The 24,925-nt window shown below is 43.4% G+C and overlaps 3 protein-coding genes and 1 non-coding gene across 4 annotated transcripts in view; 2 read left to right on the top strand and 2 right to left on the bottom strand.

The window, feature by feature from the left end:
- Positions 1–24,925, top strand: part of LOC141606451 (glutamate synthase 1 [NADH], chloroplastic-like) — a 261,024-nt gene that overhangs the window by 169,168 nt on the left and 66,931 nt on the right. The window lies entirely within an intron of this gene.
- Positions 13,700–14,095, bottom strand: LOC141608642 (uncharacterized). The gene has a single exon (XM_074427985.1). The coding sequence runs from the start codon at positions 14,093–14,095 to the stop codon at positions 13,700–13,702; it is 396 nt and encodes a 131-aa protein (XP_074284086.1).
- Positions 17,752–18,942, top strand: LOC141608641 (F-box/kelch-repeat protein At3g06240-like). Its single transcript, XM_074427984.1, has one exon. The coding sequence runs from the start codon at positions 17,752–17,754 to the stop codon at positions 18,940–18,942; it is 1,191 nt and encodes a 396-aa protein (XP_074284085.1).
- Positions 19,611–19,683, bottom strand: TRNAR-ACG (transfer RNA arginine (anticodon ACG)). Its single transcript has one exon. It is a non-coding gene; the product is annotated as a tRNA-Arg (tRNA).

The following is a 24,925-nucleotide window of genomic DNA, read 5'->3' as shown; positions in this document are numbered from 1 at the left end:
ATTTGTAGTTGAATTTTGTACAAGTTTGAATTAACACCTTAGTTTTGGTGGCGTCTCAAGCAGCGGCGGATTTGGGGAGGGGAAAGTGAGGGCACGTGCCCTCACGTGACGGAAAAAAAAAGAAAAAAAAAACTGAACATTTATGTTTACATATTTAGAGCGCCTATTTTTAGCATGATGATGCGTTTGGTCTGGTGGTAAGAGGCTTATAAACTTCCCTGATGGTCTCGTGTTCGAATCTCACTATGGTTAGGTTTGGCTTATTTTTTTTTGTATGTCCAAAGTTAGATTTAATTAATTGAATTTCAAAATGATGCTACAAGGGTTCGAACCTGGGACGTTAGGCTAGTATATTCAATGATTGTGCAACACACCAATTGCATACTAATATTGTTTGTTAAGCATATATATTTTTATATCTATAGAATTATACACTTTTAGAAGTAGTTCCATGTAAAATTTCCCACTGTCTTATAAATAAAGATTATGGTACTTTTTGGTTAATTTTTTTACTATTTTCATGACGATAATATATGAAATTGAAGGGGTCTCTCGAATTTTTTTTACACAGGACCCCCAATTCTACCGCCGAAAATGGATATTCCCTCTAAAATAATGCACTTGGGCTTGTTGGTATTTGGTTTAGCCGTTTAAGGTTTGTTGATATATTTTTTCTTTACGATTATATTATTATGTATTGACGATGAAAAAATTTTAATGTATAAAAGTTGTCCACAAATTTTTTTTTGGGGTGTGCCCCCCTTTAGTCAAATCCTGCATCCGCCACTGGTCTCAAGATACAATCATTAAGTATAATTATGACATATATAGCGAAATGTCACTTTAGCTTATACAGAGTATATGACCATTCCAACTAATATAAAAAAATTTACATGAGGGAATCATATTATTTGATTAAAATTCTTATCTTAAAGCTACTAAACTAGAACATAATAAAATATGTGATATATAGATGATAATAGAATTGCATTTAGTTGATAAGAACACTAATCTCATAAGTCATACTCCCTCCAATCCGCTATTTTTCGATTGTTAAAAACATTTTTTTCGGGTTAATGTCGCAAGCTACAATAGGCCCGTGCATCGACATTATTTTATGCATTTGGATATTTAGTTACACTATTTAAAGTTTTTTTCTCTATAAAATACAAATAGGGAGTATCTTTTATATGTTCAGATCAGAAGAAATCAGCTCTTATTAGTTGAGTTAAGTTTAGCAAAATTAAGTTCAAAAGAGTTGGAACTTAGGCTCTGTTCTTTTCAGCGCTCTTATTAGTTGAGTTAAGTTTAGCAAAATTAAGTTCAAAAGAGTAGGAACTTAGGCTCTGTTCTTTTCAACTAAATGGAGCTGAACTGAACTGCTCTCAATGAGAGCTAAAAATAAGCTAAAAAGAACAGAGCTTAGAGTATTTTTACATAATAGAATATTGCAAATTGGCCCGGGCATCGCCCGGGCATTAAATCTAGTCAATATATAAAAGAAGCTTTTTTCGGAGCATGTGGTAGTCTCCAAGTTTTTTAAAACACCTCTAATTAATATATTGACATTAATTATTTTTAATATAAAATTAAAGTGTGAAAAGATATAAGTTCAGCTAAAAAGATATTGCAATTAAATACTATATGATATAAGTTCAGCTATAAAGATATTGCAAATAAATACTAGATCAGTTTTAAACAACTATGTATCCTTCACTTACATAACTCCTACGTCCATATATAGAAAATGAAACATTGCAGTTAAGGACCTTAGGCTAGATTCCGTCTGTTCACCGTTAAATCTATTAGGCTGACAGCAAACAATATCTATCAAATTGACTAAAAAAACAAAACTTTTTCCTCTCTCACCCCTCAGATGTATACACTACTAAAATAATGAAAACAATATGTTTACTGATTATGTTAGACAAATATCTTGTATATTTGTCAAGTATATATTTTGTAAATATTTAGTCAATAGTTAGTTTATTAGCTCCATGTATTTAGCTAACAATATCCTACTTAAATAGTCAATGTACATTATTATCTTTGGTAAATTGACGAACGGATATGAGGTTTTTAATAATGTTAGGTGCGTGTAGGACATTATGTAGGTGAAGGGTACGGAAATTTGTGGGTAGGCTAGATGTGCCGGAGCCCAAAACTGGAATACTGTTACCATTTCCAACATAGATAGAACGAATTTTACTCGAGTTAAGCGGAGTAGAGATCATACCTGGGTCCGAAGTCAAATGAGAAGATGCACCCGTATCCATATACCATGGCTCAAGATAATTCTGTACAGACAAAGCTTGGAACGACTGACTGAGATCAGTGGGTTGGGTCGCTTCAGATTCCAAGACATAGGCCTGACCTTGGTTGCGCGGTGATGGACTACGATAGGGGGAAGGGCGAGGCTGATGTGGGTTTTGCAGCGGCCAAGGGGGAGACCAGCCGGGTTACGTGGGGTAAGGGCAGGGTGGGGGGTCCACGGGTAGGGCCACGGTTGTTGTGGGGGCCACGGGATGGGTGGGGGAGTGTGTTTTGTGGAGGGTTTGAGTTGGGGTAGCGAGAATTGTTGTTGTGACGATTGGAGTTGTTGTTACTGGTATTATTATTGCGACGAGAGCGATTATTATTGTTGTTGTTATTGGACTGGTGCGGGGGACCAGATTGGGTGGCCTTAGGGTTTGGTTCGACCCACGACTCAACAACAGGGGTACTAGGTGTAGCGAGAGCCGTCGCGGGTTCTTCGCGGCCAGATTTTCTATGCAATTCTAACTCAAGCATAGAACGGGCTGTCTCAAAATTAGGACTAGTTTGATTAATGTAAGAAGCGACAGTGTCATATTCACCTGTAAGGCCACGTACCAGTTGAATGACAAGGCGGCGGTCAGTGACGGCGGCGTCGACATCTTTGAGCATCCCGGCTAACTCGCGGAGGCGGAGACAGTAGGCGTCCAACGAGGGCATATGTTCGAGACGGAGATTATTAAACTTGATGGGGCATATTCTGCACCCGCTGACCAAGTCAACATATTGAACGAGGTCAAAGATATCCACAGCAATTCAACGACTTAGACATCCCAGCCGATGCATCCTTTCTACTGCCACCAGGTATCGGCATGGCAACCTACCAGACGGGGCACATACCCGCGTACTCATATCCAAGAACCCTCGGCATGGAGTCAACCAGGCTCGCCGGCCTGCCGTAGGTCCCTCGGCCGAGGGGTAGATCAGTCTTTCCACCTGCTACGCCACTTGGCCCACTTGGCCACTACGTGACAAAAGGTGAAACTCTATAAATACTCCTCAATCCTCATTGAGGAAGGGATCCAGGATCTAACCTAAGAACCCCTTAAATTGGTATTATCTCTCTCATCTCTCTACAATACACGTCATCAAGCTACATACTACTTAATCACGATAAGTTCACTGACTTGAGCGTCGGAGTGAGTACGCTTGGCACAAAGCCAAGCCCTCAGTTTGCCCATTGTTGCAGGAGAGGCCGAGGAGAGTAGTCAAGGCTAGAAGAGGCATTATTCGACAAAGCTAGCGTGGTAAACAAACCTACTTCGGAATTAATACCCGGAACAATTGGCGCCGTCTGTGGGGATACAGATACTAGAAGCTAGTCATTCCCAAACAAAAAAAAAAAAAGAGAAAACCCACCCAAAAAAGCTACGAAGATGTCAAAAGAACAAGAGGTGTTCGTAACCGAAGAGCCCCTCCACCCAGATGATACCGTCCACAATTCTGGAGTTGTGCAACCCTCCACCAGCCGGATAATTCAACCGGAGATCGGGATGCCAATAATGCCAGATACGCCGCTGCCTGCCGACCAGGTCACCATCATGGGGCGCGTGGTTGATGCAGCAAAGCTGAAGCAGCTCCTGGACCTGATTGTCAGCGCGCCGGCTCACACTGTCACACCGGCAAGAGCGGCGGGACCCGTCCAGGAAGCTAGGGCCCAAAAGGTGACTCCGAGAAACCTGAACGAAGCACTGAGAGAGGCTGAGCGTACCAAGACGCCGGGGGAGCCCAGAGTGTCAGTGGTAGAACTAAGCCCTTCCCGCACTCGCGGAAGGACGATGTCGCCGCGACGCCCACGAGGCATACCCCAGACGAGCGAAGGGAGTCCGACTCACCAGAGTCGGAGAAGAAGCCCTTCCCGCCACAGGGAGAGGGGCCGGACTAGGGATGCGAGGAGCCGATCGCCGCGTGTCATTAGACACGTGGTCAGACAGCCCCTCAGTGCCTACGTCCTAGAGACCCAGGTGCCGCCAAAGCTGAAGCTACCGCCTATATCATACAAAGGAGAGGGCGACCCAACCGATCACGCCGAGGCTTTCGAGTCTCACATGTCGGTATGGGAGCAACCTGACGAGGTCTGGTGCCGAGTTTTCCCAACGACCTTGGTTGGAATGGCGCAAAGCTGGTACAAGGGGCTACCCGATGGGTCGGTATGCTCCTATTCCGACCTAAGAGACGCGTTTTTGGCCCAGTACTCTACCAATAAAAGGAGAGCCGTTGAGACATCGGACCTCCTGACCATCAGGCAGGAGGGAGGCGAGTCACTTCGAAGCTATGTGAAGAGGTTCGATGCCAGGGTTCAGCAGATAAGGGAGCTGAACAGCGAACTAGCGGCCTTCGCACTGATGAAAGGCCTCCCCAGAGGGGACTTGAAAAACGAGCTCATCAAGTGTGGTGGCCTGAGCCTTGAGTCCGCCAGGAAATTGGCCGACCAGGCCATTAAGGTCGAAGACTATCACAAAATATGGATAGGCCACGGCGAGGCCGGGCACTCAGAAAGAAAGAGCCACCGGGAGGACAAGCCGGATGAAATGCGCCGTGACAATAATAGGTCGCGGACCGACAGGCCCGCCAGGAGCGAGAACCCGGCGGACGCCGGGGGAGTTCAGTCCCCCGTACTACCATAAGAAATTCAAGGATCACACCCCCCCGGGTCGTATCGGCCGCCGAGGTCTTCTCCCGAGCGTAAACGAGGGGCGAGAAGTGGGAAAGGCCCCCAAACCTAGGGGGACGGTGACACGAGCCTGTACTGTGAGTACCACGGCCACACCGGTCACTTAACCAACGACTGCCGGCATTTGAAGAATGCCATTGAAGAGCTGATCCGAAAAGGGAGCCTCGGCAAGTATATTGCCGGAGGCCAAAAGACTAACACCGGCGGCTCAGATAAAAAGTCCGTCTTTCAACGGATAGGGACAATTCACGTTGTCATCGGGGGAAACGAGAACGGCGGATCCGCTCACGGGCACAAAAGGCACCTGAACGAACTATATCAGGCCGTCAACTTCGTGCCCACTACAGCGGCCCGCGCTTCCAACATCCCGAACATAACTATTGGGAAGAAGGACTACGAAGGAGTCATCGCCCCACATAGCGACCCACTCGTAGTCCACTTAGACATAGCTAACCACCTAGTCATGAGATGCCTGATTGACACGGGTGCTTACACGAACATCATGTTCAGGGAGTGCTTTCTGGGGCTAGGCCTGAAAATTGCGGACCTTAGCCCATGCACCAACCCATTTGCACGGCTTCTCCGGGCAGGCTTGGTCCCCCTGGGGTCTATCAAGTTACCAGTGATGTTCGGCCAGTCCGACGCGGCCAAGAATGTGATGTCCGAGTTCGTGGTCATCGACGGCTCATCCGCATACAACGTTCTCATCGGTCGTGTCACCCTGAGTGAGGTCGATGCTGTAATGTCCATCCGGGCCCTGACACTGATGTATGTCTCGGACCGCGGAGAGGTTCATAAACTCGTCTCAAAGAACGAAAAAGACGAGGTGGTCAACGTCCAAATATCGGCCAGAGGATGCAACATGCAATCCTTCAAAGTGGCAAAGAAAGAGGAAAAAGGGAAGAACCCATCCTTAAGACAGGAGGACGAACCGATGAGCACCAACCACGTCGCCATGGTCGAAGGGGCTGAGACCGAACAGATAGAGATTGATCCAGGACGCACCGTGACTGTCGGTGTCGGCCTGGAACCAAAATTCAGGGCCGATCTCCTAGACCTGCTGAGAAGGAACAAAGATGTCTTTGCATACTCGGCCGCCGAGATGCCAGGTGTAAGCCGGGAGGTCATCGTCCACAAGCTGAACGTACTCCCCGGCGCTCGCCCTGTGAAGCAGAGGGTGAGAAACTCCTCGGCCGAAAAGGAAGATGCCATCAAGGCCGAGGTCGATAAGTTGTTAGATGCGGGCTTTATCATCCCTTGTACATACCCTGAATGGCTAGCTAACGTTGTAATGGTTAAAAAGTCATCAGGGGGGTGGAGGATGTGTGTTGATTTTACGCAACTTAATAAAGCATGCCCGAAAGATTGCTACCCCTTGCCTCGGATAGATAGCTTAATAGACGCAACGGCAGGCTACACAATGCTGAGCCTGCTCGACGCCTTTTCAGGATACCATCAGGTATTCATGGCAGAGGAAGACATGCCTAAATGCGCATTCATCACCATACACGGCACCTACATGTACAAGATGATGCCGTTTGGTTTGAAAAACGCCGGCGCGACTTACACAAGACTGGTGGACAAAGTGTTCCAAAATCAAAAAGGGCGAAACATTGAGGCTTACGTCGACGATGCTATTGTCAAGAGCAAGTCCGACGGCGAGCACCTAGCCGATTTACACGAGACATTTTGTTCACTAAGGAAATACAAGATGAAGCTTAACCCTACAAAGTGCAACTTCGGTGTCCGGGCCGGCAAATTCCTCGGCGTGCTTGTCAGCGCCAGGGGAATTGATGCCAATCCAGAGAAAGTGCGAGCAATTCTAGACCTGCCGGAGCCGAGGAATCGCAAAGAGGTCCTTGCCCGATTTATCTCTCGGTCAGCCGACAAGAGCACCCCATTCTTCAAAGTGCTAAAGGGGAATAAGGACTTCTGCTGGGGGGAGGAACAGAGCACGGCTTTCAAACAATCGAAGGCCCATCCGCAAACTCTCCGACCCCGTCCGGCACCGACGCCGGGGGAAACACTATATCTATATCTAGCAAAGTAACCTCGGCCACATCGGTCGTCGTAATCGTCGAGAAGAAAACAAGCAAAGAAGACCAATCTACTTCGTCAGCCATACACTGTTGCCTGCCGAGAGAAACTACCCGCTGATTGAAAAAGCAGCCTTTGCCGTGGTTGTTGCCGCAAGGAAGTTGAAACCCTACTTTGACGCGCATCCCATGACGGTCTTAACCGACCAGCCGTTGGAAAAAGCATTGGAAAAATTCGAACAGTCAGGCAGACTTATCAAATGGGCAGTAGAGCTATCTGGCTTCGGCATTCAATACAAACCGAGGCCTTCGATAAAGGGGCAGGCGCTGGCAGACTTCTTGGCCGAATGCACGTATCAGGAAGAATCGTGTCCCGGCATGTGGGAGGTATATACCGATGGATCCTCCACAACGAACGGCTCGGGAGCCGGCATCCTTATCATCAGCCCAAACGGGGACGAATTCGAGTACGCTTTGAAGTTTACCTTCTCGACCTCAAACAACGAATCCGAATATGAGGCAGTGATAACCGGAGTTGAGTTAGCCGAGCCAAGGCGTAACACATCATTTTGAAAACAGACTCTCTCTTGGTGACTAACCAATACGAAGGAGAGTACGAAGCTCGGGACGATGGGATGGTAAGATACCTGGAAAAGGTAAAAGCCGAGACCTCAAAATTGAAGTCATTCAAAATGCGACACATCCCTGTGTCCGAGAACAACCGGCCGACGCTCTCTCAAAGCTGGCGTTCAACCATAAAGAATATCACCGAACCGTCTTTGGTGGACATCAGGAACGCTAAAAGCATTGACGAAACCATCGGCATGGTGTGCGACGTGGAAGCCGCGACGACATGGATGACTCCGATCAAGGGGTATAAACTGTCAAATGAATTACCAGAGGACCGCAACCTCTCACAAAAGATAAAAAGGATCGCAGCAAGGTACTTGGTGTTTGAAGGAGAGTTATATAGGAGGTCCGCGACAAGGCCACTCCTGAAGTGTGTCGGTCCAGCCGATGCAGAACTAATACTGACAGAAATACACGAAGGCATCTGTGGACATCACATGGGGGCAAGAACACTAGCCCACAAAGCTCTCCGAGCCGGCTACTTCCGGCCCACCATGCTTGAAGATTCCGAAACAAAACCGAGAAAATGCAACAATCGTCGGATGCACGCTCCGGTGATACACGCACCTTCCCGAGACCGCAACGTGCTTAATCCCCTTCCCTTTGCACAGTGGGGAATGGATCTACTAGGGCCATTTCCAACGGCATCCGGAGGAAGAAAGTTCCTAATCGTCGCCGTCGACTACTTCACCAAATGGGTTGAGGCCGTGGCAGTGCCTGCGAAGACCGCGGCGGCCGTAAGAAAGGTGATCTGGGAAAATGTCATAACTCGTTTTGGGTTACCCCAAGTCATGGTGTTCGACCATGGCCGAGAATTTTGGAGTGACACAATAATGAGCTGGTTGGAAGAACTCGGCATCAAATTTGCATACTCCTCCGTCTGCCACCCCCAGAGCAACGGACAGGCGGAGGCAGCCAATAAAACGATCCTCAACGGCTTGAAGAAGACAGTTGAAGACCTCAAGGGAAGATGGGCCGATGAGCTACCCGGCGTTCTATGGTCCCTCCGGACCACGGAGAAAGAAGCAACGGGGTACAGTCCTTTTCACCTAGTCTACGGGTCCGCGATAGCCCCGCCGATTGAAGCAACGGTGCCAACATTCGAACGGCCACTTTTAACCCAGATGAAAACGAGGAAGGCCTAAGAACCTCCCTGGACCTGGTCGAAGAAAGCCGAGATACGGCACGCCTCAACTTAGCAAAGATATCGAGCCGAATGAAAAGGGCCTACAACCGAAGAGTCCACAAAAGGGACTTAAAAGTAGGAGATCTGGTCCTAAGGAAGTCAGCTGCCACCAACAAAGGAAACATCCATGGCAAGTTGACGGCCAACTGGGAGGGTCCCTACAAGGTAGTTGAAGAAATGAGGCCGGGTACATACCGGCTGACGGACATGGGAGATGTACCTTTGATGAGCCATTGGAACACCGACAATCTCAGAAAATACTTTGTATAACAGCGGAGTTGCCCAAAACAATTGTTGGCACCCCAATGCATATTCATATCTAATGAGGAGTCATCCAAGTTTTTTCATCAAAGTGTTAATCCACCCCAATCAGAAAGCATACTAACATATGTACACAGCAGACAGAGCCAAAACCTCGTCTCATCCCGGCCTTTAACGGGAGTGACGGGGGGACGAGCCGATATGCTAACATATGTTCAACGGCGGTCAAAACGTAAACTCCGTTGCCCGGTGAATCGGCCGGGAAGAGACGAGTGAAACGCGACTGCCCTCGGCAAATTAAGACCGAGCTTAAAGACGTTAAACACAGTTGAGATACGCATTCTAACTGCCTCGGCCAAGCCGAAGGTAAAAATGAAAAAGCGCTCAATTAATTAACGCAACTGCCCTCGGCAAATTAAGACCGAGCTTAAAGACGTTAAACACAGTTGAGATACGCATCCTAAACTGCCTCGGCTAAAGCCGAAGGTAGAAACGAAAAGCGCTCAATTAATTAACGCAAAAAGACAAGTGAAGGAATAAATCAAAAGGCCTCGGCCAAGCCAGAGGCAAAGCAAGCAAAATCTCATTAAAGAAAAAGATAACGAGTTACAAGAAGGAGAAACACAGACGACGGCCGTCCCCTTTGGGATAAGCCAAGACTCTACCTACCAAGGTTTCACAAAATACAAGGAAAAGTAAAGCAAAAGGTTACGGACTGGTTCTTTGAAGCGCCAAAAGGATGGCAGGGAGAAAAGGCTTAATAGTTGGCCCCCGAATAGCTGAAGCTATCCGAGACGCCGGGTGAGCCTGGTGACGACCGCCCGTCTCCCTATGCCGTTGTCGCTTGCCCTTACCGCCATCGCCAGCGTTACCCTCGGTGAGCGACTTAGATGCGCTCCGGGCGCCTTAGCATCCTCGGCTTTCTTAGCGGCCTTAGCATCCTCACCGCCTTGCCTAGCAGAGACTCCTCCTCGGCCGCCCTCGTCTTCTCTGCAAGGGCCGCCTTTGCAGCGGTCGCCTCCTCCTCCTTCTTGGCCCTGGCATCCTCGGCAGCCTTATCTGCCGCAGCCTTCTCTTTAGCTTCGAGCCTATCATCGAACAGCTCGTCAAATTTTGTCCATAGAAAGGAGCCATCCGGATAGACCTCATCTACCACCTCCCTGAAAGCTTCTTCGGTCAGGTCCCTATATCGAGCACACATGCGTGGGAGAAGCTTGTTTTGAAGTGTCTCAATATCCTTCTCCCTTTGGGCAAGGATAGCACTAGTCTCCCTATGCGACTCCGCTTGGAGCCGATACGCCTTTTTCGACTCCTCCCTTTGGGCGACAACAACGTCGTAGCCGCCTTGTTGTACTGTCCCGTTCCTCCTTCAGCTTGGCGGCGGCAGAATCAGCAGCCTCTACCTTGGCCTTCTCGGCCGACAGCAGCTTCTCAATTTCCTCGACTCGCGCTTGTGCGGCAAGGAGGTCATGCTTAGCCTTTCCGGCCACCCCCTTTGCGGCAACAACATCGAGCCTGTTTGCTCTATCAACGGTCCCGTATCGGCCAAGGCCTTTTCTTGCTCCCTAATACGAGAGCCGACCAGATCGGACCAAATCCCAACCTTCTTGCTCAGCTTTGTACCCTCCGCTATGAGCCGGTCGTTGGATATCGACGCGAGTACGGAGTCGACATTTTTTCCCGCCGTCTGCATAGGCCTCTTCTCAACTCGCCGCTCAGTAACTGGGACAGACTGCGCCGGTTGATCTACAAAAAATTCAACCAAAGAGTCCACGTCAACGTTCATGGACATACCAGAGAGCCGGTCATCAGGTATATCTAATGAGCCGGCTAAATCTGAGCCGCAAGTTAGACCTGTACCGGAGGGCTTGCTCTTCTTGGCCGATTGATCCGTTTCTCGCTACCGGCATTAACATGAGCGACGGAAGCGAAGCATCGGTGTCATGAGTGGATCTTTTCCTCTTACGCCTAAGCGGAGATCCTCAAAGATCGGAATCCTCTCCATCGACAATGTCAACGACCTCCACCCTCGGTGGAGGCGGAACAGAGGTTGACACCGCCGCCGTAGACTTGGCTTTTCGGACCGGCGAGGAATGGCAAAGCAGCTACCTTGGCCTCGGGCCGCCGTATCGTCCAAGCCCTTCGGGAGGTCGATGGCGACGGACGGCGGTCATGCACATCGACCTTCGGATTCTTCTCCTTAACGTTTCCGTCTTTGTCCAGCCCCATCTTCTCGAGGAGTTGCTCGGACAGTTCGGGACCAAAGTGCTCTGTAAAAGAAACAAAGCAAAACTTAGACAAAGGGACATGTCAAGAAACAAACAACGAAAAACATTAAAGCAGAAATGGGCCTCACACCGACCCCACTCACCCCGTGCTAGGGCCGGTATGAGGCCGACGTGGCAAAGCGGCTCATCCATCTGGATGACTTGCGTCGGGGGCAACCAAACCTTCGGCGCCCCATCATCATCGACCTCGAAAAGCTTGATGCTCGCTTCTCGTCCTCATTAAGATAGACATTCCGCGTCCATCTTATTCTTGCCCTTGGGGATCATCTTCTCACGCTCCCCTTTGCTCTCGCACCGCAAGTTAACATGGTGCTCAAAAGACCGAGGCAACGGATAATCATCTGGGACCTCGACATACACCCACCGTTCCTTCCAGCCCTTGCAAGAGGTGAGCTTAGGCACGGTGAGATAGCCGGCTCGGTCGGACGCTATACCACCCCGGCCACCTTGAACATTCATTCGCAGAAAATGAATTCGGCGGAATAAGTTTACCGTTGGGATCACCCCCCCTGGCGACACGGCCACACGAAGCCGACTATAGTCCTAACGGCCAAAGGATGAAGCTGCGCCGCTGCAACGTTCATCGCCTGAATTATAGAAGAGACGTACATATTGAGAGGAAACCGGAGACCATACTCCAGGTGCCTCATATATACGCCGATGTGACCCGGGGGAGGGCAACAGACGGCCTGACCCTCCCAGGGGATGACAATGTTGTACCCCTTGCCAAAAAGAAGTGCTCTTGAAAAATTCGGAGCCGAGAGCGGCGGACCAACTTATCAATAAAACCACGATCGGCGCCGAGTGTGCATCGTAATGATGCAAGATGCCGCCTCTCCGCCCCGGAAGGATTCCTTTCTCATCATCATCACCGTCATCCACATCGTCATCATCCTCCCACTGCTCCAGAACTCTGCGGTCAACTTCAGGGGAAGGAGACCTAGGGCCCCTCGACCTTAACGGAATTGCGGCTACCGCCTCCTCCTCATCAAGACGCGACGGGGAACCCCGGCGCACGAGCATCGGGACCGGCATCGTAGAAGACATGGTTCACAACAATTACTTAAACAAAACAAAAAGTTGAAAAGGTTTTTCGGTTTACCTTGAAGAAAAGTGCTACGCCGACGTAAAAATTCTGAAGATCGGAAGAGAGGGAAAGACTTGGAATTTTTGGAAAGAAGAAAATTTTTAGAATGAATGAAATTGCTAACCAATTTCACTTCAAAAGTCCGTATTTATAGGCAAAAGCCCATAAAGGAGGACCAATCAAAACGCAGCCCATAAAGCGTCAGCCAATCAACGAAGAGACACATGTCGTCGCATGCGTACACGGAATGTCAATCGACGCAACAGATTGAATGTCAATCAATGCAACAGTAACCAAGCGTCTTCAACACGCCCCTTTATATCCCTTTGACTATCCATCTTCCTCAGCAAAATCCTAAAGTATCTGTTCTCCGCCGGCAGTATGACTAACCGAGCTAGGTAGCACCGGCCGGGGGCAATCAAAAGCACACCGGCACTCTCAACCTTGGGACCGCCGGCCAGCAGCATCTTCTCTTCCACATTTGATGTCCAATACCCATCCATGTGGAGGGGGATATGGGACGGACTTTGTATGTAATAAGCCGAGGGAGAAGAAGCCGGGCAGAAAATTTTCACTTGCGCAGAATATACGCTCAACATACATCGGAGCCCATACCACGGCATAGACTACGCTGGGGCAAATTGATGGGGCATATTCTCGCACCCACGACCAAGTCAACATATTGAACGAGGTCAAAGATATCCACAAAGAATTCAACGACTTAGACATCCCACCGATGCATCCTTTTCGGCTGCCCCACGGGTATCGGCATGGCAACCTACCAAAGGGCACATACCCGCGTACTCATATCCAAGAACCCTCGGCATGGAGTCAACCAGGCTCGCCGGCCTGCCGTAGGTCCCTCGGCCGAGGGGTAGATCAGTCTTTCCACCTGCTACGCCACTTGGCCCACTTGGCCACTACGTGACAAAAGGTGAAACTCTATAAATACTCCTCAATCCTCATTGAGGAAGGGATCCAGGATCTAACCTAAGAACCCCTTAAATTGGTATTATCTCTCTCATCTCTCTACAATACACGTCATCAAGCTACATACTACTTAATCACGATAAGTTCACTGACTTGAGCGTCGGAGTGAGTACGCTTGGCACAAAGCCAAGCCCTCAGTTTGCCCATTGTTGCAGGAGAGGCCGAGGAGAGTAGTCAAGGCTAGAAGAGGCATTATTCGACAAAGCTAGCGTGGTAAACAAACCTACTTCGGAATTAATACCCGGAACAAAACTCATTCTCGAGAGCGGCAGCGCAAGCCCCTTTGTTGTTGTTGAAGATATTTTCAACCCGTGACCACGCTGCACGGGCAGTCGATTCGTCTTCAAGAACACGAGGCAAGAGCTCGTCGCTTGGGGTACCATAAATCCATTGTAACACATGAGCATCGACTTCACACCACGAGTCATATGACGCGTCTGTGTTAGCGGGGGACGGTGTGCCGTCAATATGAGACAACACTTTGTACCCACGGGCATGAAGTTTGAACAAGCGAACCCACGAGGCATATGTTACTTTCGTGCCGTCGAGAACACGAATTTTGTTTTGGATATTGGTCACGGTAAAAACCGGATGCAGGCCGGGTTTGGAATAAGAAGCATCATTAGTCATGGTGAGGGAAGTTATGTGCGTGAGGCAGAGCTGTTTCGAAAAACAGACGAGAAGGGAAAAGAGGCGCAGGATCGAGGAGAAATCAAGAAAACTCCAAGGAAACTGATACCATGTTAATTATCATAATCCCTGATTTGGGAGATGATTCTCATTCAATTTAAATAGTCAATGTACATCTAGGTTAGGTGATACACATGCCTAATAAGTAGGATATTGTTAGCTAAATACATGGAGCTAATAAACTAACTATTGACTAAATATTTACAAAATATATACTTGACAAATATACAAGATATTTGTCTAACAGATTAGATTAATCCATATATACATCAACGGATTAGTTGGGTTTGGCATACTCAGCATATGATAATGAAAGCACATGGTACGGGCTAGTCGGGTTTGGCATTGAGTTTATGTGTACTTGTGTAGTATATATATGTAACCAAGGATATAAGAAAGACAACCAAAGGTTATGAGTTTGTATAGTAGGTTCGTTTTGAGATTTGGCATAGTTTATAAGATTGATCGAGGTAGAAAAGGCATGTGGCCTGAATATCGAAGAAAGTTGGGCGTGAGATAGAAGTGCAAGGCCAATTTCAAGAACATTACCGCGATGTGGTCATTCTGTGAAACTATTGCGTTAGGGAGTCTGGCTAGAATATTTGGTTCGTTAAGGACTTTAGGATGGTGAAAGCGGGTTTGTCACTCAGTCATTGTAGGTTTTGAGCACAGATATGAGTCATCACGAACTCAAGAAAATCGAAGCCAATAAGTAATCAGTCGATTTGAGTGAACCAAGCAAGATAAGTAAGTGGGGTTATTATGGGCAAGACTAGAGGGTATTAACTGCGGTGAATGGTTTGGTTCATGTGGGCTGGGAATTCCATTGTCAAGAATGTCCAATTGGCCATATTGCTAGATTGACAAAATTGCAGAAGGGATGCGTTATGTGGTTGGGTTTAACAACCCAGAAAAATGCAACCATGTATGGAGGGTCAATGGGTGCACTAGAAGAAACAGGGGATATTGTACGAGAAACTTTTTAGGGTAATTACTAATTAGAATATTCTCCTTGGTCAGCCATAATAGATTTGACTTTTGAAAGTAATAGAACATGGCATATAAGTCCAACGATAATGTTTCATACTTTAGGTCCTTAACTTGAAAAAGATAGATAGTGTAGGTCCTTAACAATTAACATAGCCTTAACTCTTTTATTAGTATAGCATGTTGAATTTACTTGTGCAGTTTGGCTATTTAATAGGTAATACTAATAAATTCTAATACATTTGTACATAGATTTAGAGCTTTTGTGGCATATCATAAGATAAGTGGTATTTTTGAATCTATATACCATGTCTTAAGGAAATAATAGAAGATTGGTAATGCATTAACATATCTATATATTATTATTAATTAATATAAAGTAACTTTTAATTACGCCTTTAACGTTGAGATGTTGGTGCAAAAACTTTACACTTTTTTTCATTTTTTTTCCTTTTTTTCAATTGTTGAACATTATTGACTCACCCCCTATAACACAATGACTTCTACGTTTTGTGCTCTCATTGAAAATAATAGTTAGTTCTAAATAAATACTCCGTAATAAATAAATGAGAATTAAAAATTTATCTCATCTTATAATTTCACTGAAAACAAAAATTATCTTCACGTATACTGAATAAACATTTGAAATTAGATAAATGAAGTGAGTAATAGACAACTCTTTCGTATCTTTTAACATATTTTCAATATAACCTCTATTATTGAACACGATTAAAAAGTGGAAAACAATTAGAGGAGAAACAATTTTGTAACCCGTGCAACGCACGGGCACAAAATCTAGTTACTTATATAATAGTGTTATTTCATTAATTGTTCATATTTCTGGTCATTGTATTTTACTTTCAAAAAAAAAAATTGTAACTGACAATTAATCTAGAGCATTGAGTAATGTGCTGAAATATATTTTAAACAAAATATTTTTTATACCACAAAGCTAAAGACGATTTTAATTTTTAAATCTCTTAGTTATTATTTTTTTGCATCACGAAAGTAATAATAGCGATTTACAGTTTATTTTATACGCAATATGGGTCAAGTCATTCTCAAATAATATTATCAATAAAATATGTACCAATTTATAGTTTTATATTAAATTTATTTATATTTTAATTAGGAGAATATAGTTTAGAATTTAGTGAAAATAATATAATTTGATAAAAATATTAATATTAATAAAAATATAATTTAATAAAATTAAATATCATTATTAGTTTCCTTAATTAGTAAATGAACTTAATTGTAAATATCTTCCTTATTTAAGAAGATACTTTTTGGAGGGAAATTTTTTAGATCCACTTATTCTTTTAGTAAATAGGGGATTAGCCAAAAAGAAAATACATCAATGCCATATTTATTATATCTTCATCGTCTTTATGACACTTAGAGATGCTAAAAAAAAGTTCAGTTTCGTCGATGGACAAAGAAAAAAAACATATATAAATGGTTGCGGTTTAGAGACAGGTTTAGAGTTACCTCGGCCTATCTCACATTATCATGAGACGAATCAATCTCTTGTGGATGAAAAAGTCATCAAACTACCCATTAAATTGCCTTTAGTATCACGAAGGAGATTGTCCTAACTGTCGGTTGGGGATACATGGATACATTGGATTAGGGGTGCTCACTGGTCCAAAACCGGACCAAATGAACCCGTGGATAACTACCTACCCTAAGACCGGGGACCAGAACGGCAGTACTGCTTACAAGGTAAATTGAGTTTTATTTTTAAATGTCGACCGGACCAGAGACCGGTCACCATATTTTTTGGGACCAGGAGACCGGATCGATATATATCCGGTTTAAATCGGACCGACCGCTCTAGATCGATCCACTTTACCGGTCCGGGCCACTTTTTATTCACCCCCACACCGGGTTTAACACCAAAAAATCTAATAGTTTGGTCTACCAGTCATCTAAGACCTATACTTATAGGTGGTACTCGGGTCATTTGAGTCGGTTACAGGTCGAGTCAAAGCGGGTCGAGTTATATGTGTTTTGGGTTATGTCGGGTTAGTGACGGGTTCGGGCCGGTTCAATTCATGTCGGGTCATCTTCGGTTGGGTCATCAACGGGTGACAAGTCGGGTCGGGTCATTAGTGGGTCAGTATCGAGTCAGGTAATCAGCATATATTTTATCATATGTGTTTAGTTTTAGATGGTAGTTTTATGTTTAAACAAAGGGTAACTATCGTATTAATTGTAGTGTTAACTGAAAATAATTAAGATGAATGTCAATTTGATCTTATTTAAACCATTATTAAGTTAATTCATTATCGGATCACCTATTGGGTTGAGAAAATATCGAGTCACGAGTCGGGTCGGGTCGGTTTAGGTAGGGTTTAGGTTGTAAAAAATAAGGTTGTTATCAGTTATTGGTTCAGGTCGGGTCAGGTCGATTTCGATTCACCCAATTTTCAGGTTTTATCGAGTTAGGTTTCGGTCGGGTCAAGTTCCTCAGATTGGGTCAGCTTTTACCCGCTCTAAGTCTATACTCCGTATAAATTACCATAAGTTGTTCGTTTGTAATAGAGTTTTGGTTATAATTACATCCACTATATATTATGAGTTTACACCATTAGAAATCCAATTCAATGACGAACACAATTTCGATGAACAACCCTAGACAACTCAACCAAGAGCGTAATATACCCGTCGATTTGCTAGAGACGGAAATTCTCCCAAGATTACCAATCGAATCATTGCTTCGATTCAAAGTTGTCTCCAAACAATGGCTTGCCATAATCTCAAACCCCCAATTTACAAAATTGGATCTTCATCGTTCGATGTCGAGCCAACATAGTACCTTACTTGTACTTAACTTTGATAATTCGGTCTCCTTTCTTAACCACGCAGATCAATGTAGTACGTCCCATGACCTGGTCGTTGATCGAAAGTTAAACCCTAACCAGGACCTGATAATAAGTCCAGGCTCCAAGATAGACCTTATCGATTCATGTAATGGCTTAATATGCCTTGCTATTGGTTTGGAAAAGCTTTGTTTCTTTAACCCGGCTACTCGAGTTTGTCGAGAAGTTTTCTGTCCAGAAGCGATTGATCTATTCGATGATCCATGCTTATGGGCGTTCGGATACTCGACAATGAATGATGAGTACAAACTTCTATATGTAGATGGAATAATCAGTGATAAAGTACGCAAGGCACATGTGTACACATTGCGGAATAACGATAATGATCTTCGTAATTGGAAAGAGTTGAGTGTCGATCTTCGTCCTTATTGTTGGGTTTCTCGAACTCTAGGAAACATTATTAATGAAAAGGCTCATTGGATTGTATCAAGGGAACAAACATATGAACGTGATTTTTGCATTCTCGCTTTCGATTTAACCAATGAAACATTCAATGAGGTATCGCTTCCTCAGGACATTGTAGCGATGGTGCTCAGAGATGATATATATTATGACGTCTTTATTGCTGGTATAGAACAAAATTTGAGTATTTATTGTCAAAAACGACGAAAAAAATATGATATTTATGTAGAGGTATGTATGATGATGAAATATGGGGTTAGTGAATCGTGGAGTAGAATGTACAAGTTTGATGTCGGTCGAGCACTGTTATGGGATATCATGATGTGTTGTAACTTGTCCATGAGTACGAGAAAAGAAGGAAGATCGTTCTTCCTTCTTTTAGATTTTGGAGATTTGCTCCTAAAAGATTTGAACTCGAAACAAATACAAAACGTTGAAGTGTTCGGTACTAATAACCCGGTTAGTTCGATTAGAAGGCATGTTGATAGCCTTGTTTCGCCTTTCTTATTGTAGCACAATTGAGTACGGAAATTCATGTGTTTTGGCCTTAGTTATGATTTATGAATGAGTTTTACGGTTGTTCAAGTCCTCTCTTCGTAATTTGTACCATAACAATAATTTATGTTACTCGGCCTCAAATCATATAGGGACTTCAGCTTCTACAGCACGTAGATGTATCACATGTAACTATGTGAAAGATTTATACCACCAATTGCTCAATTGATTTTGAGACGGAAACCTTTGAATTTGTGAAGTGAACTCTCTCATTTTCATGGGCATGACTGAGGCCATGTTGTACGAAAGATGCATCGATAATCCAAATTGTGTTAATTTGTCAACGATTGGATTACTCCCAAAATGATCAAAACCTATGATTAACTTAAGTCATCGAAAATCTCTCTTGCAAAAATCTTCACTCATTACTCCACATAGAAGCCGATCCAAGCTTCGTCTCTACCGCCTTAAAGCAAGTTCCGATGTTGCTAGTTGCCTAGTTAGCTACGTACTACCCTCTATCAAGTTTCAGGATGTTCATTTTCCGCTCTTTGATTACTCGATAAGCGCATTATATACCCAAACAATAGGCGAGAAGCTACATAATGGAAAGGACTCAAAGATAGCGTTGAAGATGGATGTATAATAAGAAGAAAAAGGAAAGGCAAAATTCAAAAAGTAAAATACGACTCTGCTGGGGATCGAACCCAGAATCTCTGGTTTCGTAGACCAGCGCCTTATCCATTGGGCCACAGAGTCATTTTTGCTTACTAAATCTCGTGGAAATTACTTAACTAGAACGGTGTAGTATTTGAACCTAAGTCCATTTGTTCTTCATTTCACATACGGAGCAATATTTATTGTGATTCTAATGTATAAGACTAATAGAATGATTTTACACTAAATTATTCTAAATTCATACATCAAAAATATATAATATTCCTCACCGAAATATGATTAGTAACCACAAGAATGGTGTTTAAAGAAAAAAATGTAGAGTTAAGCTTATTCGTTAAATTTAGGGGTAATTTGAGCCAGTTAGGGAGCGTCATTTTGAATAGGGTAATTTTTCGGGTTGTGAATTTGTGATTATTAAAGGTTTTTTAATTTATTATTTATTTTAGAATGATAATATCAAGTATGATTTTAAATTAGTTATATTAAGCGATGGCTCAATTCGAGAATATCATCGTATCATTTTAAGGTCGGATGGCTTATGATCGAGTCGGTTACTGATCGACAACACCTATGTGGAGTTGAGTTCGGTCAATTATAGTTTCACTCTAGTTTTAAGTAGACCTGGCAAAACAAACCCGACTCAAACCCCATTCGCACTCGAATCTGACCCAAAATACGAATTGACCGAACTTATTCAAGCCGACTCGAATGTTTATTATCGGAAACTGACAGTATCCCCAAATAACTCTGATCCCGAAATGAGTCGACCCGCCCCAAATTCGTAAACACGAACTCGAATTGATCTGATCCAAACCGGGTCTGATTGACCCGTTTGCCAGGTTAAATTTTAGGTAGACTTGACAAATCAAATAGACTCAAAGGCTGACCCAAGCCCCAAACTACAACACCCCGATGTGTCGAAACCTGAAGTGACCAATCCGACCAAAAAATGATTCGAGCTTTGTTGACTCGTAACTGACCAATGAGCCGATCTGAGACCTTCCCACCCGATAACGATCCAACAAAACGTGACTCTAATTCACCCAAAAAGACTTGAAATGACTTGTTTAAAATCACACTTAATATTATTTACTCTAAATAAAGAATCATTAACCCGAAAATAACCCGACTCAAAATAACCCAAACCTTTATGACCCAATTAACAGTCTTTTATCAATAGGTCTTGATATAGACGGGTGGGGCGTATAAACGGGTAAAGACCTCTAATAAAATGGGTAGGAGAGACAAGGTGGGGCACCTCATGTGCTTCCCACTTTATGGCAAATGGGTATTTTGTGAGGGGAAATGGTATCCGTCTATACATATAGACGGATAGTGTCCGTCTATAATGAGAATTTGTGGTCTTTTAGCGCATCCGCAACAATGGGGCTCCCCATATTTTCTCTTTCCTTTTCTTATTCGTCCACCTAATTTTCCACTAACTTTTTCATTTACCCTCCTCATTTCAAAACTACATCTCTGCAACAATGGGGTTCCCCATTTCAACTCCACTTTACTTTTTCACGTTTGTCAACGCGTGTTTTACGCGGTCAATATCGTTAGCTACGTATTTGCAAAAATTATAAAAGTTCGATATTTGTAATGTACTCGTAAAGACGAATCAAACAAGATCTCACATGAATATATTTGGCCCACTTTTTAATAGAACTTGACCCACTTTTTCATATGGGAACCTCCCCTACAAATGGTGGAGCTCTAATTGGGGAAGTGTGTGCAATAATGAGGCTCCCCATTTGAGGAGAGAGAGTACATATGGGGAGGCACCTCCCCACCTTTGCGGATGCTCTAAGAGCATCCGCAAAGGTGAGGCTCCCCATATCTTCTCTTTCCTTTTCTTATTCGTCCACCTCATTTTCCACTAACTTTTCCATTTACCCTCCCCATTTCATATTACATTTATGCAACAATGGAGTTCCCCAATTCACACACAAATATTTGGAAACCTCCCCAAAAGTAACACAAATTGCCTTACTTTTTTTTTGGGGAGCTCCTCTAAAAACAGTGGAACCTCTAATGTTGGGGAGCTTTGTGCAACAATGAGGAGCCCCATATGAGGAGAGAGAGGACATATGGGGAGACACCTCCCCACCTTTGCGGATGCTCTAAATACCCCAAAAAATTCTGAAACGCGAAATAACCGGCCCAAAATCAACCCGACTTATCGACTCGTTTAACAGGTATTGTTCAGATCAACTTTGCGTTCATAAACTTCGCTCGAGTCGGATCAATCAGATCGGGACAATTTTACCCGTTAAGCATAAACCATCTCCTCCTCCAACACCAGTCAAACCTCAAATAACACCCACCACCCAACACTTCAAATGACCTCAAAACGACGTCCTATAACCCCATTTTCTGAGTTAGTTCCTGTTAATAATGCTGATATTTGATGTTGAACTCCCTAAAGACCTAACCTTTTCTGAAATTCTCACAAGATTACCAATACCATCTATAATCAAATTTAAATTAGTATACAAAAAATTGGCATTTTGTAATTTCAACCTCAAAATTCATCAAATCATACCTTAATCAAACAATTTCAAACCCTAATCTACCCTTTAATTGTATGTTTATAATATCACCTTTATTACTTTTATATCCTTAATTTTGGTGCATATGATATTATGATAGATACCCAGATGATCATATAAGTGCAAAACGTTTAAGTCATGTTAAAAATCTTTCTTAATTGGTTCATGTAATGGTTTGACACAAATTCTTCTATAAAACTTAAAACGGGTCGAATCGGATTGATGAGACAAAATAATAATGCCCAGGTACATGTGGTTTGTCCCATCTATATGGGTGGGGTGCTTCTGTGCTATTTGACCCGTTTTAATCTTAAGACGGGATATCCGTCTTATTTTGGTAGAGGTAGTGCAAGTACTGGGTATAATTATTGTTTTCAATTTTCATGTTTATAATCCTGTGATGGGTTAATTTTGTGATCTTTTAGATCCTTTGGGAAATTGTCAATGGATGTTGATTACTGGGTTTTGTTTTGTTTCTTCAGAAGATGATTAAGGGTCTTTTTGTTTGTTGATGGCCTTCAGAAGAAGTATATGTTTGTTCTTTGACAGCAAAAATTTGGAGGAGAATTGGGTGTTTGGTGAAGGTAAATTGTCTATTTTTTTTTCTGGTGGTAGAGGGTTTTGGTTAATGAGATATTGCATTAGGATATGACCCAACTTTGGACTCCTAATGTGAAATGTATGTGTGGTTTTGATTTGGTTGATGAGGGTTTCAGGGACGTAGAAATGCCGCGTATGTTATATGGTAATGTTGGTAATTTGTGAGATTAGTGGTTGTCTAGGTGCTTGGAATGTGGATTGTGAATGGAGTTGTGGAATGGGGATGTTTTTAAAGAGTATGGGGTATGGCCTATGGGACTATTGGGTGAAGATGTTTAAGTTTGATATGGTTCCGGGTTTGCGTAGTTTTTCTGGATGAACTGAGTGGGTAGGTTTTATTACAGACAAGTGATGGATGTCTTTTCTAGCTGACCCGAATCATAGCCTGATGAAATATAAGTTGTTGGTGAAAGATTTGGGTGATATTGAGAATTTGAGACAGTGGGTTTCATTCGGAGTGCTGTTTCTCCCTTACTTTAAATGTTCTAGAGGAACAGAATGATTAAATGAAATGGTAAAGCCAGAGCATGCTGTGGATTACAGCCATGATACCAGTTTAATCGTCAAGGCGCTGTGGATTTCTATTTGTACAGATGATATGGGATAGATGCATTAATCATTTCCCAGAGCATGCTGTAAACCTGTAAGCATTTGTATACTCTACTCAGTTTCAGTTATCCTATCCCCTCCCCTGTAACAAGCGAAAAAAACGCATATTAGAAAACAATAAGTCTGGTATGAGATGGTCTCACACGCGACAATGACCCAAATTCTTGTGAATAAAAAATGTGAAATGAAAAATGTGAAATGAAAATCTTGTTATTGCTGTATGGAATATTTGAGCAAGGATTTAGCAGCATTTGATTAGTTTATTCAACAACTAGTTCATATTTGTATGTCCTGCAGTGCCATTATAGCTCGAATTTTGTCAGTCAACGTCTTGAATGTTAGTATATAGAGCATGAGTTTCAGATGAAGCATTTGTTTTTCTTTATATTGATCTGCTGATCTCATGTGATCTGCTTGACAATGTATTTTTGCTTCAACTGTGAAATGTTTCTGGCATGTTTTTTCATGTCATTTTAGGTTAGGTGGTTGTTACGTTATTGTATACGGATAGAAATCATGATTAAAAATTAAAATGGATCAATACTAGTATGTCATAACATATTGAAATGATTCGGTAAAACTATTTATTTTCTAATGAAATATATTTAGATTTTAAGGTTTCTTATTAGTCCGCATGTAAGTCGTGCATTATTAGACTTGCTATTGGTATCCTTGCTTGTTAATTTGTTACTGGATTTGTTATTCTGCTACCTGTTAAAGGGTTTGATATCGACGCCCTCTTGAGTCTTGGTATTTCATAACTTTGGATCATAATTTCTTTGTTACTATGGGTAGTGGGAAAGTTGCGTATATCCGACTATAATTTAAATATCTGTCACGAGACCAAAAGATGACCAAGTTATTAATGTTTTGAAGGTTATCACGAGTTCATGACTGTATTTGGAAGGGTTGGCTAAATGATTGAGACGAGGCTGCAACTGCTGATTCTGAGAGTCTGTATGACACGATTCTAATGCTGCAGCAACTGCTTTATAGTCCGAGGTTCGTTTTCTCATTGTTCTTGTATAAATTATGGTTGCATAGTGTTCTTTGTACAATTATTGCTCGCGGACGTCTGTACAGATGATGAAATGAAAACCAACCAATCTGAATAACTACCCAACAGCCTGAGTTAGAACAAAAATATAAACTGATTCAATCTGAGCTGTAAGTGCCTTAAACTTTTTTGGACCCTATACAGGCCGATTTGAAACCACCTAACTAAAAACATAACCGAATCTGAATCTTCCAGAAGTGATTACTACTTACATTCTGAGTCGAGGTGACTCTAGACTCCCTAAAACAGGTCAATTAGTATCCCATTTAGATAGATGGGACATGTTTTTTTGCCATTGTCTAGGCAATCGACTTTTTGTCATGTTTCATGTTCAAGACGAATATGACCCGTCTTATAGAAGAATGTGTGTACCTTACCTCCCCTGCATTCATCCAAAAGATTAATTTCAAAAGATGTCTGCTTTTACTGTTCACTGTTTCTATGGAGTATTTGTCTTCTGATTATGTCAAAAGCCAATTAACAAAGCTCTAAGCCATAATAAATG

The sequence above is a fragment of the Silene latifolia genome, chromosome 10, assembly GCF_048544455.1.
Source record: "Silene latifolia isolate original U9 population chromosome 10, ASM4854445v1, whole genome shotgun sequence".
NCBI classification, from domain to species: domain Eukaryota; kingdom Viridiplantae; phylum Streptophyta; class Magnoliopsida; order Caryophyllales; family Caryophyllaceae; genus Silene; species Silene latifolia.
This window is presented reverse-complemented; position numbering and strand designations above follow the sequence as displayed.

What these genes read in the sequence shown, in the direction of transcription:
- LOC141608642 (XM_074427985.1), bottom strand. Translation starts at nt 14,095, where the DNA reads ATGACTAATGATGCTTCTTATTCCAAACCCGGCCTGCATCCGGTTTTT.
- LOC141608641 (XM_074427984.1), top strand. Translation starts at nt 17,752, where the DNA reads ATGACGAACACAATTTCGATGAACAACCCTAGACAACTCAACCAAGAG.